At 46.8% G+C, this 12,264-nt stretch overlaps 1 protein-coding gene across 3 annotated transcripts in view; it reads right to left on the bottom strand.

Annotated features, from left to right (window-relative positions):
* Positions 1-2,326: 2,326 nt before the first annotated feature.
* Positions 2,327-12,264, bottom strand: part of LARGE1 (LARGE xylosyl- and glucuronyltransferase 1) — a 494,394-nt gene continuing 484,456 nt past the window's right edge. For all 3 annotated transcript variants that reach the window (XM_033117375.1, XM_033117374.1, XM_033117376.1), the window contains 3 exons: positions 9,221-9,367; positions 6,281-6,476; positions 2,327-3,930 (listed from right to left, as the gene is read on the bottom strand). In XM_033117375.1, the coding sequence (XP_032973266.1) occupies positions 3,733-3,930; positions 6,281-6,476; positions 9,221-9,367 (541 nt within the window). In that variant the 3' untranslated portion in view covers positions 2,327-3,732. The remainder of the gene's footprint in view (positions 3,931-6,280; positions 6,477-9,220; positions 9,368-12,264) is intronic.

The raw sequence follows: 12,264 nt of genomic DNA, 5'->3' as shown, positions 1-12,264 counted from the left end.
CAGAGGGATTATATGGAAGCAGTGTGAAGAACTGAGGTCCAAGGGGGAGCTTAAAACTTAGGGTCTCTACCTGTGCCATGTGATCGAGGAAACCACCCAGAAGTACCCGGGGAATCAATGACTGCCCCCTAGAGTTGATCTCCCGTGTCTCCCCAAAAATAAAACCTAGCCGGACCACCAGCTCTAATGCATCTTTTGAAGCAAAAATTAATATGAGACCCAGTCTTATATTACATTTTATTATATAAGACCCGGTCTTATATTATAGTAAAATAAGACCGGGTCTCATATTAATTTTTGCTCCAAAAGATGCATTAGAGCTGATGGTCCGGCTCGGTCTTATTTTCAGGGAAACATGGTAGATTTCCCAGGTCTATTTTGAATGAATTTCCAGCAAGTCCATGAGCATAGCAAGCCTTGGAGCATCTAGGAGAGGTTGCTGTCTAGACTGTGTTATTGGATGGATATTAAAGGAAGACTAGAAATCTAATATCTTGCTAGTATATAGGTTCAAATCCTTCTGTCTGCCAATATTTAATGTGTTTCTTTTTAATTGGAGTAAGGAGCAGCATTGCAGGCTATGTGGCTTTGTATTCAAACAAGTCGGCCTGGGTTTTAAATTCTGGTTCTGGTACGTATGAACTATGCGAATTTGGAGAAGTTACTTAATTTTCCAGAGCTCACTCAGTTTCATCATCTATAAACAGTAATTTATCTATACCAGTAAAACAGTCATCCTGCTACAAGGATTCAATGAGCGAATGCATGCAAAAGGTCCTTTCGCGCAGTGATTACTCAATAAATCTTAGCTCTCTCGGACACTGAATATTTTGGTCGCTAAATGAGAGATTCCTTTCCTTCCTCCCAGCCAAAACCCAAGATGGTATTACCTTATTTAAGCACGAAAACATCAGTGCGACACATTTACAAGCTTGTTCTACCCTAAGGAACTGATATGAAGGAATGAACATGCATAGCGAGTGCCTCTGCCCAAATGGCTGTGGTTCCCCACACATCAGCTGGGGCTGGCAACGAGTTGCTGCTCCCTCCCAGTCATAGTTCTGGGAATTTGTGCTGTTGGCTCTGCAGACCTCAGCCTCCATGTTGAACTTGGGCATCAGTCAACATCTGAGCTCTAGCCTTAAGTATCTGGCGTCTGTTTTGGGGGAAATAGGATGTTTTACTATTGGTGTGGAGTGTCAGGTTCTGACTTTTATAAATTCAGTGTACATGAAGCTACATTGTCCTTCCGTTTATACCAATTGTCTCAAAGCAATTAGCACTTTCTTTCAAGCCCAGAGGAGATCCAGTTTGGATGATAAATTATGTGGTCACCACTATACCCCTAGAACTGCAAGGGAAAGCAAGGTAGCTGGGCAGGACTCAGGTATCATGACAAGTTAAAAAAAAAAAAAAGGTTTTAAGGAATTAAAAATTGATTTTTAACACCGAGGAACCAGTGCTACCAGCGCATTTTCACTTGGCTCAAGTAGCTGGTAGTGATTAATTCAAAAGCTGTATCAATACATGTATTACAGTGGCTTTCTCTAGAGAAGGAGGAAAATTTTTGAGTACCTGTGTGTGTACCCAGGGAAGAGAAAAAGGCACTGGTGTGCTGGTAAATGGTTAACACCTGGCTCTTGGGGTGGTGGAACCCTGATTTGTGGTGTTTTCTGATTTCCATGGTGTAACGACTCCCATCATGGCCAATTTCAAGCTACAAATGCGATGTCACTGAACACAGAAGAAAAACGATACACACAGTAAGTTCTTGGGAGCTGGTAGGAGCTGGCCCCACACACCAACGGAGAAAGGGGATTTAACATGTTCTTTGCATACTTTTGTCACGTTTTCCTTTTTACAATATTCATGTATTAATTTTGTAATATACATGCTGCATATATGCTATATATGTATTATATGTATACGACATAGACACAGAGACATTCATATACATATACAGATATATATAAACTTATTTATATGTATATATGGATTAGTCCTAATAGCTGTTTTCCTAATTTTTAAAAATAAGCCTAGTGAAATATCCACTAGAGCATATAGCATATTAAGGGTCGCAGTGCTGTGGGGTTTCATTTGACCACTATGAGAAGGGGACGGGGCGTTCACTGTACCATCGGTTACCATGATTTACCTTGCTAGCCCACATCTGCTACATAAAACACCTGGCTTCTGTGTTGAGATAGAAACTAAATGGGAAACGTGAAAGTGCTCTGCTGGTTAGAAGGTAAAGTAAAAATCTAACCTTAGGCAAGGAGAAACAAGGTTAGAGATCAACCGATGAGAAACATAAAACGGGAGGACAGAAAGCGTCAAGGTGCCATTTATCAATTCTGCTCTCTACCCTGACGTGTGTCTCGGTAGCGTCTTACAAGAGTGGGAGGGGTGTGGGGAAGAAACAGTCCGTACTTTCGTTTATTGAATGCAGCGTTCGCTGGTCACATTGCAACTCAATACAAACAGCCCAGCAGAGGAGGGCACTGACTCTTACTCTCATCAATGTAAACACAACATTAATATTGAAGATTCAAGAAAATGGGTAAAAAGTCCAGTGTCTCCTCAATCTCTGTAACAGTGAAGGTGCTGGCCTACCCTCTGAACAGGTCCCAAAGGGAGCCTGAGGCGGTCACCTCATCCCAGCCACAGTCAAGCGGGCAGGAACACAGAGGAACCCGACACGTTTGTTCGTCCCGAAGGTCTCCAAACGGACGTGTGACTCTTCAGAATCGGGCTGGCCTGAATTATGCAAGTTCTTCTAAAGGCCTGAGAGCTTCGTACCTTTCATGTGCACTGACACAGTCCCCTCAAAGACCCTTCCCCAGGAATCAGTCATTGCCAATAGAAAATGTGACTGGTTGTAAAACAGGTGGTTTTCGAATTTCCATCTTAGCCCCTGGATTCTGGGGAGTAGGGAATTCAAGGTCACGGGCGCCTCAGTGATAATCCTGAAGAAAGATGCCCATGTTTAACTATTGGCTGAAGACTCTTCCTCCTTGATGGGCCACTGCTGATTTAGAGGGGTGTTGGTTGGGGCAGCTGATTTTCCTTCAGTACCTTAAAAGATCAGATTTTCTGTTTTGGATTCCCGGACCAAAACCAAACAAACAAAATCCCCCCAAAACAAAAACAAATCAAAACAAAATAAGAGTGACCTTGACCTTGAGGATAAGAACCAACCAACCCCACCTCCAGGTCCCGCCAGGTACAATGTCCCCACTGAGTTTTTACAAATGGTTGGTTCCAATCATTGGTTTGCTCTCCCCTTGGATACCCAGCTAGATGGCGGGGCAAAGAAGAGTTTTCTCTCAATGAAGAGACATTTTTGCCTTTATTCCTAGGAGGGCTGACCTCCAACACTCTGACTTCCCTTTCTTAAAAAGCAACAAAAACATCCTAAAGACCTGCTTGGTTTTGTGGCTTTGTGGTAGGATCATCCCATTGTTCCGTCTCATCCCTCCATTTCCCATTCTTTGAGATTCTACGGATGAGCTACTTTTCCACATTCTGGAAATGCCAGGTCGTGGGGCACAGAGGGGCTGGCTGGATCCTTGTCTCAGATCTCTGTAGTGTGGGGAGCTTTGTTGGGCCAAAGAGACAAATAAAAACAAACCAAAAAAAGCACTGCTCGATTTTGAGTTTGAAGGCTGGGCCCCAAACAGCAAGTGGCTCTTCCCCTGCAGAACGTCTCTCCCTAGTGGTGGCTTCTTGATGCTAGCTGTTGTTCTCGGCCGTGAGATATTTGAGGGCGGCAAAGCCATAGCGGCGTGACATGTCCTGCTGGAATTCTTCCTTTAGAGTTTTGAGACAGATGCGGTATTGCTTGTTGGACCGGAACTTTGTGATGTCGAAGCTGGGGGCATGAGGCATATGGATCATGTAGGCATTGGGCAGCACGGTGAATTCATATTCCTAGAAGAAGATAAGAGCAGCTTGAGCACTTGCAAGAACCCTCGGCACTGGACGATGAATCCAAGCAGATGGCTGAATGACTTAGTGCATGAATGAAGTGGGGCATGACATCAACTAGGAGGTCAGCACCATGGACAGCAAACCATGCTGTTTCCATGACCTTGGGCGGATTGCTTGGCTTCTCTGAGCCTTAGTTTTCTCAGCTATAAAGTGAAAGGAACACGACCTACCTTGAAAGATGACTAACAATGTATGGAGAGTGCTGGGCAGAGCTCATCGGCCATGGAAGGTTCTTGATAAGCATGAGCACCTACCCATGTGCTTGCTCTAGAACGATGCAGACCATGAGAGATTCTCTTGCTCAACTAAATGACGTCAGTTTATGTGATCTCTCCTAGTACATGTTGAGATTTGACAGCCTCAACAGAGAAGTACAAAAGAGGGGACAGAAAAGGAAGAAAGAAAAAAAGGTTCCACTGGATGGAAGCTCATGAAGAACAAAACTCTCACCTACATATCTTATTACAAGTCACACCATCATATAGTATCCTCCACATGGCGGAATACAGACAGAAACTCAGAGAAAAAATAAAACGCCTCCGAATAGCCAAAACAGGTGATGTAAAACTTAGGACATGTAACTCAAAGGAGAACTCAGCACACCTTCACGCGGAATCTGTGTGTGCTGATTTTGGACATAATGTCTGATAAGCTTTGGTCATCTAGTTTCCCAGACCAGAGCAGAATAAACTCAGAAAGGGAAAATCAGGCAGGGGAAGGGTAGCTGTTATAGATGGAGGAATACTGACAGCAGCAAAAAATGAGAGTTGATAGTGAGGAAGGAGTGAAAAAACTCATGAAAAGAAAACTCAAGAACTCCCAGAGTTCAGCTGTCTGAGACATTTCAGGTAGTGACAAAGAGCTCTACCAATCCCACTAGCCCCGACAGATGTGGCTGGATTACCTGTCAGGTGTGTACTCAGGATTTCCTTAAATCGCTGGAAAGGGTAAAATTATGTTTGGCATGTGCTATTGGCAAAGAAAGGAAAATAAGCAAGACAATTTCGAGAGTTCTGTCAAAATTGCCTAACACAAACAAAGCTCAGGTCTCAGTGCTGGAAAATTAGCTTCATTTGAACCAGTTCACCTCACCACCCTGCTGCATGCATGAATATCACAACCTTTCTTTTCTTTCAAGCAGAAGCTGAGGCAGACTAAACATTTCTGTCTGTGAACAGAACTGGACCCAAGTATTATTGAAAATATGGCTACAAAAGGTCAAACTTTCTGCTGTTAAATACGCACACTATTCTATCATTTTCTACCTCTATCAGTGGTTCTCAGACCTAATGTTTATGAAAGTCACCTGGGACTGCTACCAACATACTGGAACTGTCGGAAAGCTCTCCAGGTGATTCTCAAGCCTTCTTGCTTTTCCTGACTTTGGGGTGCTCATGAGGAGGAGTCTTGGAGAACAGCACACAAAGAGAAAAAGGGTGAGGCTGAGGGGTCCAGGTATCCCTCCTAACTTAACCGGATTAGCTTTGCTTTCCTTTGTTTAAAATAGAACTGACCAACTGCAGCACATTGGGCCCACTGCATGTTTTTATACATGAAGCTTTCCTGGAACACAGTCACACCCATCTGTTTAGATATTGTCTATGACTGAACTGTAAGAGCAGAGTTGAGTAGTTGAAAATGAGACCCCCCTAGGCTCCACAACCCACCCCCCTCCCTGCCCCAATCGACTGTCTGGTCCTTTACAGAAAAAGTCTGCAGATTCCTGGTCTGCTTTCACCTATTAGAATTCTGCAGGAGATTACGTTTGAAGTAGGTGCTCAGCAAGTATTAGCTGAATGAAAGAGAGCGTTTCACGACTAAATACAGCAGAAAAATGTCTCACTTTTAGTTATAGAATAGAAGAATTAGCTCCATCCTAACTGCATGCTTTTGTATCATTTACATGGAACTCCTGGAATGCTTTGTGTCGATTATATGACTCTCAGGCTGAGTGACGAATGGTCATCATTTGCTTATCTTCATCACTGGCTTGATTAAGGATGAGGGGGTGGAATTATTGGTCACAAGACACCCACATTTGCCTGGGTCTTGGCCTGGAACCGAAGTCTCATCCAAGGGTAGAAGGAAGAGGAATGGCTTGGGAACCCACAGCCTGGAGAATCAGTACTGCCACGTTCTCATTCTAGGTCCCTGAACACATCTTATTCCCTGTTAGGTCTCTGCTTTCTTATCTCCAAGGCCCCTCTCAGCTTCCAGCTTGAGGTCGCTCGTCCCTGCCCCTCCCCCACACCCTCCACCTCCCAGGTCCATGACACGCTACTCCTCTCACCTGTGCATCCAGTTCCATGATGTGAGCCACCTTGTTCCAGCCAAAGCCCACAAACCTCCGGTCATACTCCGGGCAGTCCCGTCTCACGACAACATACGGCTCAAAATCAGCTTCCCATTCAACCCGGTAAGGCGTGGTGGCGGTCCGCCACTTGGCGAAGTTTGTGGGCGCATGGCCTTTTGTCCAGACGTGGTACCTGGCACACATGGAGAAAAGCCACTGAATGGGAAGAAGGAAGCTGAGCTTTCTAAGTGCTGCTGATTTGGAGGAAGGATTATATGCTGACATAGTTCTCATTGTGGGTTGAATTGTGTCCCCCCAAAAAGATGCATTCAAGACCTAACCCCCAGTGCCTGTGAGTGGGATCTATTTGGAAATGGGGCTTTGAAGGCATAATCAAGTTAAGATGAGGTCACAGTGGAGTAGCGTGGGCTCTAATGCCAAGGCTGGTGTCCTTATAAGAAGAGGGAAACTGAATACAGAAACACGCAGGGTAGAAGGCCCTGTGAAGACAGAGGCAGAGAATGCAGTGAGACCACAGTGATGTCAGCGTACGGACAGTCATCTCGTTTGCCCTCCATCTTTGGACTCTGAACCTCTTGGACTATTGTAATGTGAACATGAGGAAAGAAAGGCGGAAGGAGCAGGGACTGATGGATAAGGTCTGTCCCCCTGGCTGGGGAGGCAGCTTCCATGAGCCCAGCCTGGAAGACGGACAGGATGTCAAAGAGCTGGTCAGCACGGAACCCTGTGAAGCCACAGTTAACCTGCCATTAAAACAAGCCACAGTCTGAAAATGATCCGAGGAAACTACTGTCAGACGAGTAGACACTGGACTGTAGCCATCTGAGACTACCCACACCAGGTAGCCTCCTGGAAAGTAGTGATGAGAGAGGTTTCCTGGGTACCCCTTATAGGATGCTACTTAAAAGAGACGTGGGGATACTTTGTTTTGAGCAGTGGTTCTCAAACTCAAGTGTGTATCAGAATCACTCAGACGACTATTTTCTAACAGTCCGTTTTCTGGGTTCCACGCCCAAAGTTTCTGATCCAGTAGGTCTGGGGTGGAGCTTGAGACTGCATTTCTAACCAGTCCCCAGAGAATGCTGACGCCACTGGCTCAGGGAACACACTCTGAGAACCACTGCTCTCGAGGACTGGTGGGGGTGTGGGTGGTTTCCCATCCCAGGGGCTGTGGGACGCAGGGTTCAGCTGCTAGGAGGCTTAAAAAGTCATCATTTGGAAAGCAGGTGACAAAAGCAATTTCTCAGAGGGAAGTTCTGTAATTTAGCACATGGCATGGTGGCTTGCAAGCTGTTGGCCAGTGCAGCAACCATGGACCCAGCAGGACAAACCCCAGCTCTTGTGGGAGACGCAGACTAAGGTTTGGTCTTGGAGTCTCAGTTTTGTCTGCAGCTTCAAACACTCATTGGTGGGAACATTCTGGACTTGAGCAGTGGTCCGATGGCGTTTTGGTTAAGAGCAGAGGCTCTGCAAGTTCCTCAGACCCAGACTGGATCCAGGCTCTGCCACTTACTGGCTGTGTGTCCTTTAGGCAAGTTACTTAGGCTCTCAAGAGCCTCAGTTTCTTTGTCTGTAAAATGGGGATAACAGTATCTGCCTGCTAGATTTGTTAAGAGGATGAAACGAGCTGATCACAGTGCCCACTACATGGTAAGCACTCAATCAATGGTAGTTGTTATTATTTCTTTCTGAAAATAAAGAAGGCTTGCTTTAGGGGGATAATAACTCTTTCAGGCCACTTTCCAAAATTATGGATAGAGGAAGAAGGCTGGAGTTTGAGTCCTGGCTCCACCAGGGGTCCCTCCACTCCTCCGTTTAGTGATCTGTATAAAATGTGACAAAGGATCATCTCTGAGTTGTTGAATGAATAATCTGTCTCATAAAGTTATTGTCACAAAATAAAGTTTGAGAAAACCTTCCAGAAACTTCCAGTAACTTGACAGTGGTATGAAAACTTGTTGCTCTTACAATCTTTTCAATCAAATTCAAATTGCCTACAAATGTATGTTTTCTTTTTTAGTTCCAAGGAAGTGTTGGCCACGGGTATGTTGTTCAAAATGGAGGCCTGTCTTTAAAATAGGAGCAGAAGGACGCGACGGCGCTGTCTTCAGACCTCTGTCAAGAGACCCAGCAGGATTCCTATTTGTCCCCGGAGTGCCACCCTTAATGCTGCAGCCTGTCCCTGGGGGACGGAACCCACTTGCACTTGTGCAGTCATACAGACTCCCTGGGCACGTTAGTAGGGGGGTAGGGTAGGTCCCCTGAGATGTTCCTGTAGGACTTAGGGGCCTAGGAGACCAGGTAGGGAGGGCTTTGTCTGAAGCTGTCACTTGGGCAACAGGAAAGTCAGCTGCCACATGTGCTGTGTCCAATCTTGGAGTCATTTTGGTGACTTTAGTTAATGAAGTTACGGAGAACCTTGGAGAACAGACCACTCACAAAACCGCACACGCACACGCACACGCGCACACACACACACACACACACACACACACACACACAGAAAAACAAAAGACAAAAAAGAAAAAGGGAAGCAACAGCCATGGTGCTAACAGGATGAAACCCGCTGACAGACGAATGAATAAACAAGCAAACAGAAGACAGAATTCGGAGCCGCAGACAAGAGCAGGAGCCTAAAACTGAGTCAAGCACAAAAAGAATAAGCTGACCTTCCCACTCAACGTTCCTATCCTTCCATCTGGACGCCTAAGGCCTATCACCCATGTTCAAAACACAGTACATGGCATGTGGGAAGCGAAAGAAGAGTCCAAGGATACAGTATGCGGCCAGGGATGCTTTTTGGGGGCCTTAAAATGGTCTAACACTAAGCAACAAACTTCTGGGCCAATAGTGTTGGAACCTGGGTTTCCCAGAAGCGAGAAGGCCTTCAGGCACCCCCAGGAGGCAGCGACTCACCTGAATGTGAAGAGTGTCCCCATGTCCAGCATGGACAGCAGCTCTGCTTTCGACTTGGGGAAAGAGAGCCGGTAGCGCAGCGTCTCAAATGCAGGGATGATCATTGCTTTCTTGGTGTTGGCGAGGTCGAGCTGGATGACAGACTTCCTGAAAAGAAAGGGCAGGTGGAGACCGGATCCCTGTGATGCCAGGCAAAGGCCTTCCCCACATGAGGGCAGGGAGGTGGGGGAGAGAAAGCCCAAAGCAGCCTCTCCGTGTAAAGATGGGGAAACTGAGGCCCAGGGAGGCCAAGCAGCTTGCCCAATACCACTCTGGAGTCCAGAGTAGAACTGCTGTCTCTGAGCCAGAAAGCGGAGTCTTCTTGGGGAGTGAACAGAGGGCAGGCCAGATGGGAGGGGTTGGGGGGCCCTCTCTCCCTTTTGTAGTACATGCCCCTGTCCGAACCAAGTATGGCAGGCAGGTCTCCAAGGAATCACAGGGATTGGAGCCCAGCCTGCTGGGTCCACTGGGCTGGCCACACACTCCCACTGCACTGCTGGCCACATAGGGACAGCTGGACATACAGTTGACAAGAGAATCACTAACTGGGGCATTTCTGGGTCCCATCTCTGTTACTCCTCAACCTCTTGAATGCTCATCCTCCAGACCCTGAGCCTTTAAACGAGCCACACCCACCCCATGGAACCAGTACAAGAGTGCTGGTGCCCCATGTACTAGTGGAAAGTTCCCCAAGTTCTCATTCACTTCAGCCTTTGAGCCTGGCCTGCTCTGCTCCTGGGAGACCCAGTCCCTTCCCCCCCTGGATTTGTCTGCCAATTCCCAATTCTGTGGCCATCACTTGGAGAGGGAGAAAGGTCCCTCTCCAGAAGGCCACAGAGCAGGAGGCTTGTAAACAACACAGGCAGAACTTGAATCCTGGCTCTGTCGCTTTGTAAGTCTTGCGATAATTTAGCTTCTCACTACGTCAGGTTTCTCCTCCCTAAGAAAGGGCACTGCATCTGCCCCCCTGGAGCTCCTGGGAAACTGAACAAGGCAACATGCATCCTGGCTGGCACACATGGCACGTGGCAGACTCATGGCCACAGATGGTCACTACCGTGCTGCAGTGCTGTCATCATTCCCTGGCTCGACCTTCCCCGATCTCTTTTGGCTATGACCTTGGTATTTCCTTCTGCCTTCCTGCTCAGACCACTGACGAAGACCAGCATGGGCTTCTGCTTGTACTCTCTGAAGTAGAGAAAGCTGTCTCCTCCGGGTTAATGCGAGGCACTGGAACCATTTTGCAAACATTTCCGCTGTTACGGAAGCAGCAGCAGCTCCGTAACAATATACCTGTACTGTGAAAGTCACTTGACTCAACAGACTTCCTTCCACCTTGTGTGAGCCCAGGCCAGTGTGGGGCAAGAATAGAGTGCCCGACCAAGAAGGACGTCAGCAGGTTCGGTATCTGAACCCGGTCAGAACAAGGAAACCACCCTTGGGTCAGGGGTTGCACCAGTTCCCAGTGGAGAGGGGACAGTCACGAGATGGACTGCGTGTTGATGTTAGAATCCTCTGATTATCATTCACAGGTCACTCTTTATAATTATGTGTAAGTTAACTATATACCAAATGACACCTGGCCCTCGTGTCATTATTTCGGTGAGAGTCATAAAGGACAGACACCAAGATAGAATCTGGGTGTGCTATACTTGGCCCGTTGGAGGGCCAGAGAGTTCTGGCTGGCATGCTCTCCCCCTTTGTCTCTCTGAAAAACGACTTCACCGTTTTCAAACATCCAAGAGTTCCTCATCCATGGCCAGCCATTCTTTTTCATGTAATCCTTCATTCAACATAGGCAGAGTTGGGGATTGTCACTTTTGCCCCAGGAAAGGTGTGTACCTCATCTATTGATTCTGGGTGTTGGGGACAGAACACATGTATCTAAAGAATATTCCTGGACCAAGATGACCAAGGCCCGAGAGTAGGGAGGGAAGGTGTCCCGGCACTGATGGGTGGCTCCTATTCATTCAACAATCGCTGAGCACCTACTATGTGCCGGGCACCGTGCTAGGCACGTGGAAACACTGAGTGAGCAAAACAGCCAAAGTCTTTTCCCGCCCGGTACTTACATTCTTATCTGAAATGTTTCAGGATGTTAAAAGCCTACGATTGCATATGCAGTTAATTAAAGACGCGAATGCTATGGAAATAGAGCGGGAGGTTAGGAGGGCTGAATTATACAGGGAACGGGCAAGTGTCTACACAAACGCACAACAGAGATCTAGCAACGTGGAAGTCTCTATCTATCAGAGCCTCAAATAACTATCACAATCACGGTTATTATAGTAGCTCCTTCTTGGAGTGCGCTGCTCAAAGACAACACCCCCTCTCAGGGCCCTGTACGTAGGGGCAGCTCCCAGAGCGATGCAGCCCTCCAGGAAGCCTAGGGCAGGCCAGAGTGTTCAGGGGAAGAGAGCTGACTCCAGCTGAACAAATCCATTGCTCACTCTTGGAAATTTGGACAAAGAAGCAGAGACTGGAAACCATGGGGCTGACCTGCAGTAATACCGGCCAGCACTCTAGAGGCTTCTGCAATTCTGCTGCAAAGGGGTCCAGAGCTGCGTGGGTTAATTAAGGTCTCAAGTGTTGGCTTTACAAATCCTACTTTGATCTTAAAAGATTTACCAGTCAACTATTTTTTGTTTGTTTTCCTTGGATTTCTTTTTATTTTAATTAAGCTGCCTACTGTTGTTTCTGTTGCTTGCAACCAAACAATCGTGAATGATACAGTGCGAGGCCCAGAGTAAATTAGATCCGGTAAGCAGCATGCCTTATATGGAGTCCTGGAAAGCCTTATCTCCCTTCTTCAAAGACAGAGTCAGACTCTGAGTGCTTTCTGCAAATTCCCTTTAATCTCACTGGAACACAAACTGCCACGAAGATGGATTTGTCACTAGATAGGTCCATTTCAGACTCAGTTCAAGGAGGTTTCGATATTGATGTCCTGAACAGGTCTCATTATGAAGTTGTTTCAGCAATAAAGTGGATTCGGGGTACCGCCT

The sequence above is a fragment of the Rhinolophus ferrumequinum genome, chromosome 10, assembly GCF_004115265.2.
Source record: "Rhinolophus ferrumequinum isolate MPI-CBG mRhiFer1 chromosome 10, mRhiFer1_v1.p, whole genome shotgun sequence".
NCBI lineage: Eukaryota > Metazoa > Chordata > Mammalia > Chiroptera > Rhinolophidae > Rhinolophus > Rhinolophus ferrumequinum.
The sequence above is the reverse complement of the archived record's forward strand: the minus strand, read 5'-3'. Positions and strand labels throughout refer to the sequence as shown.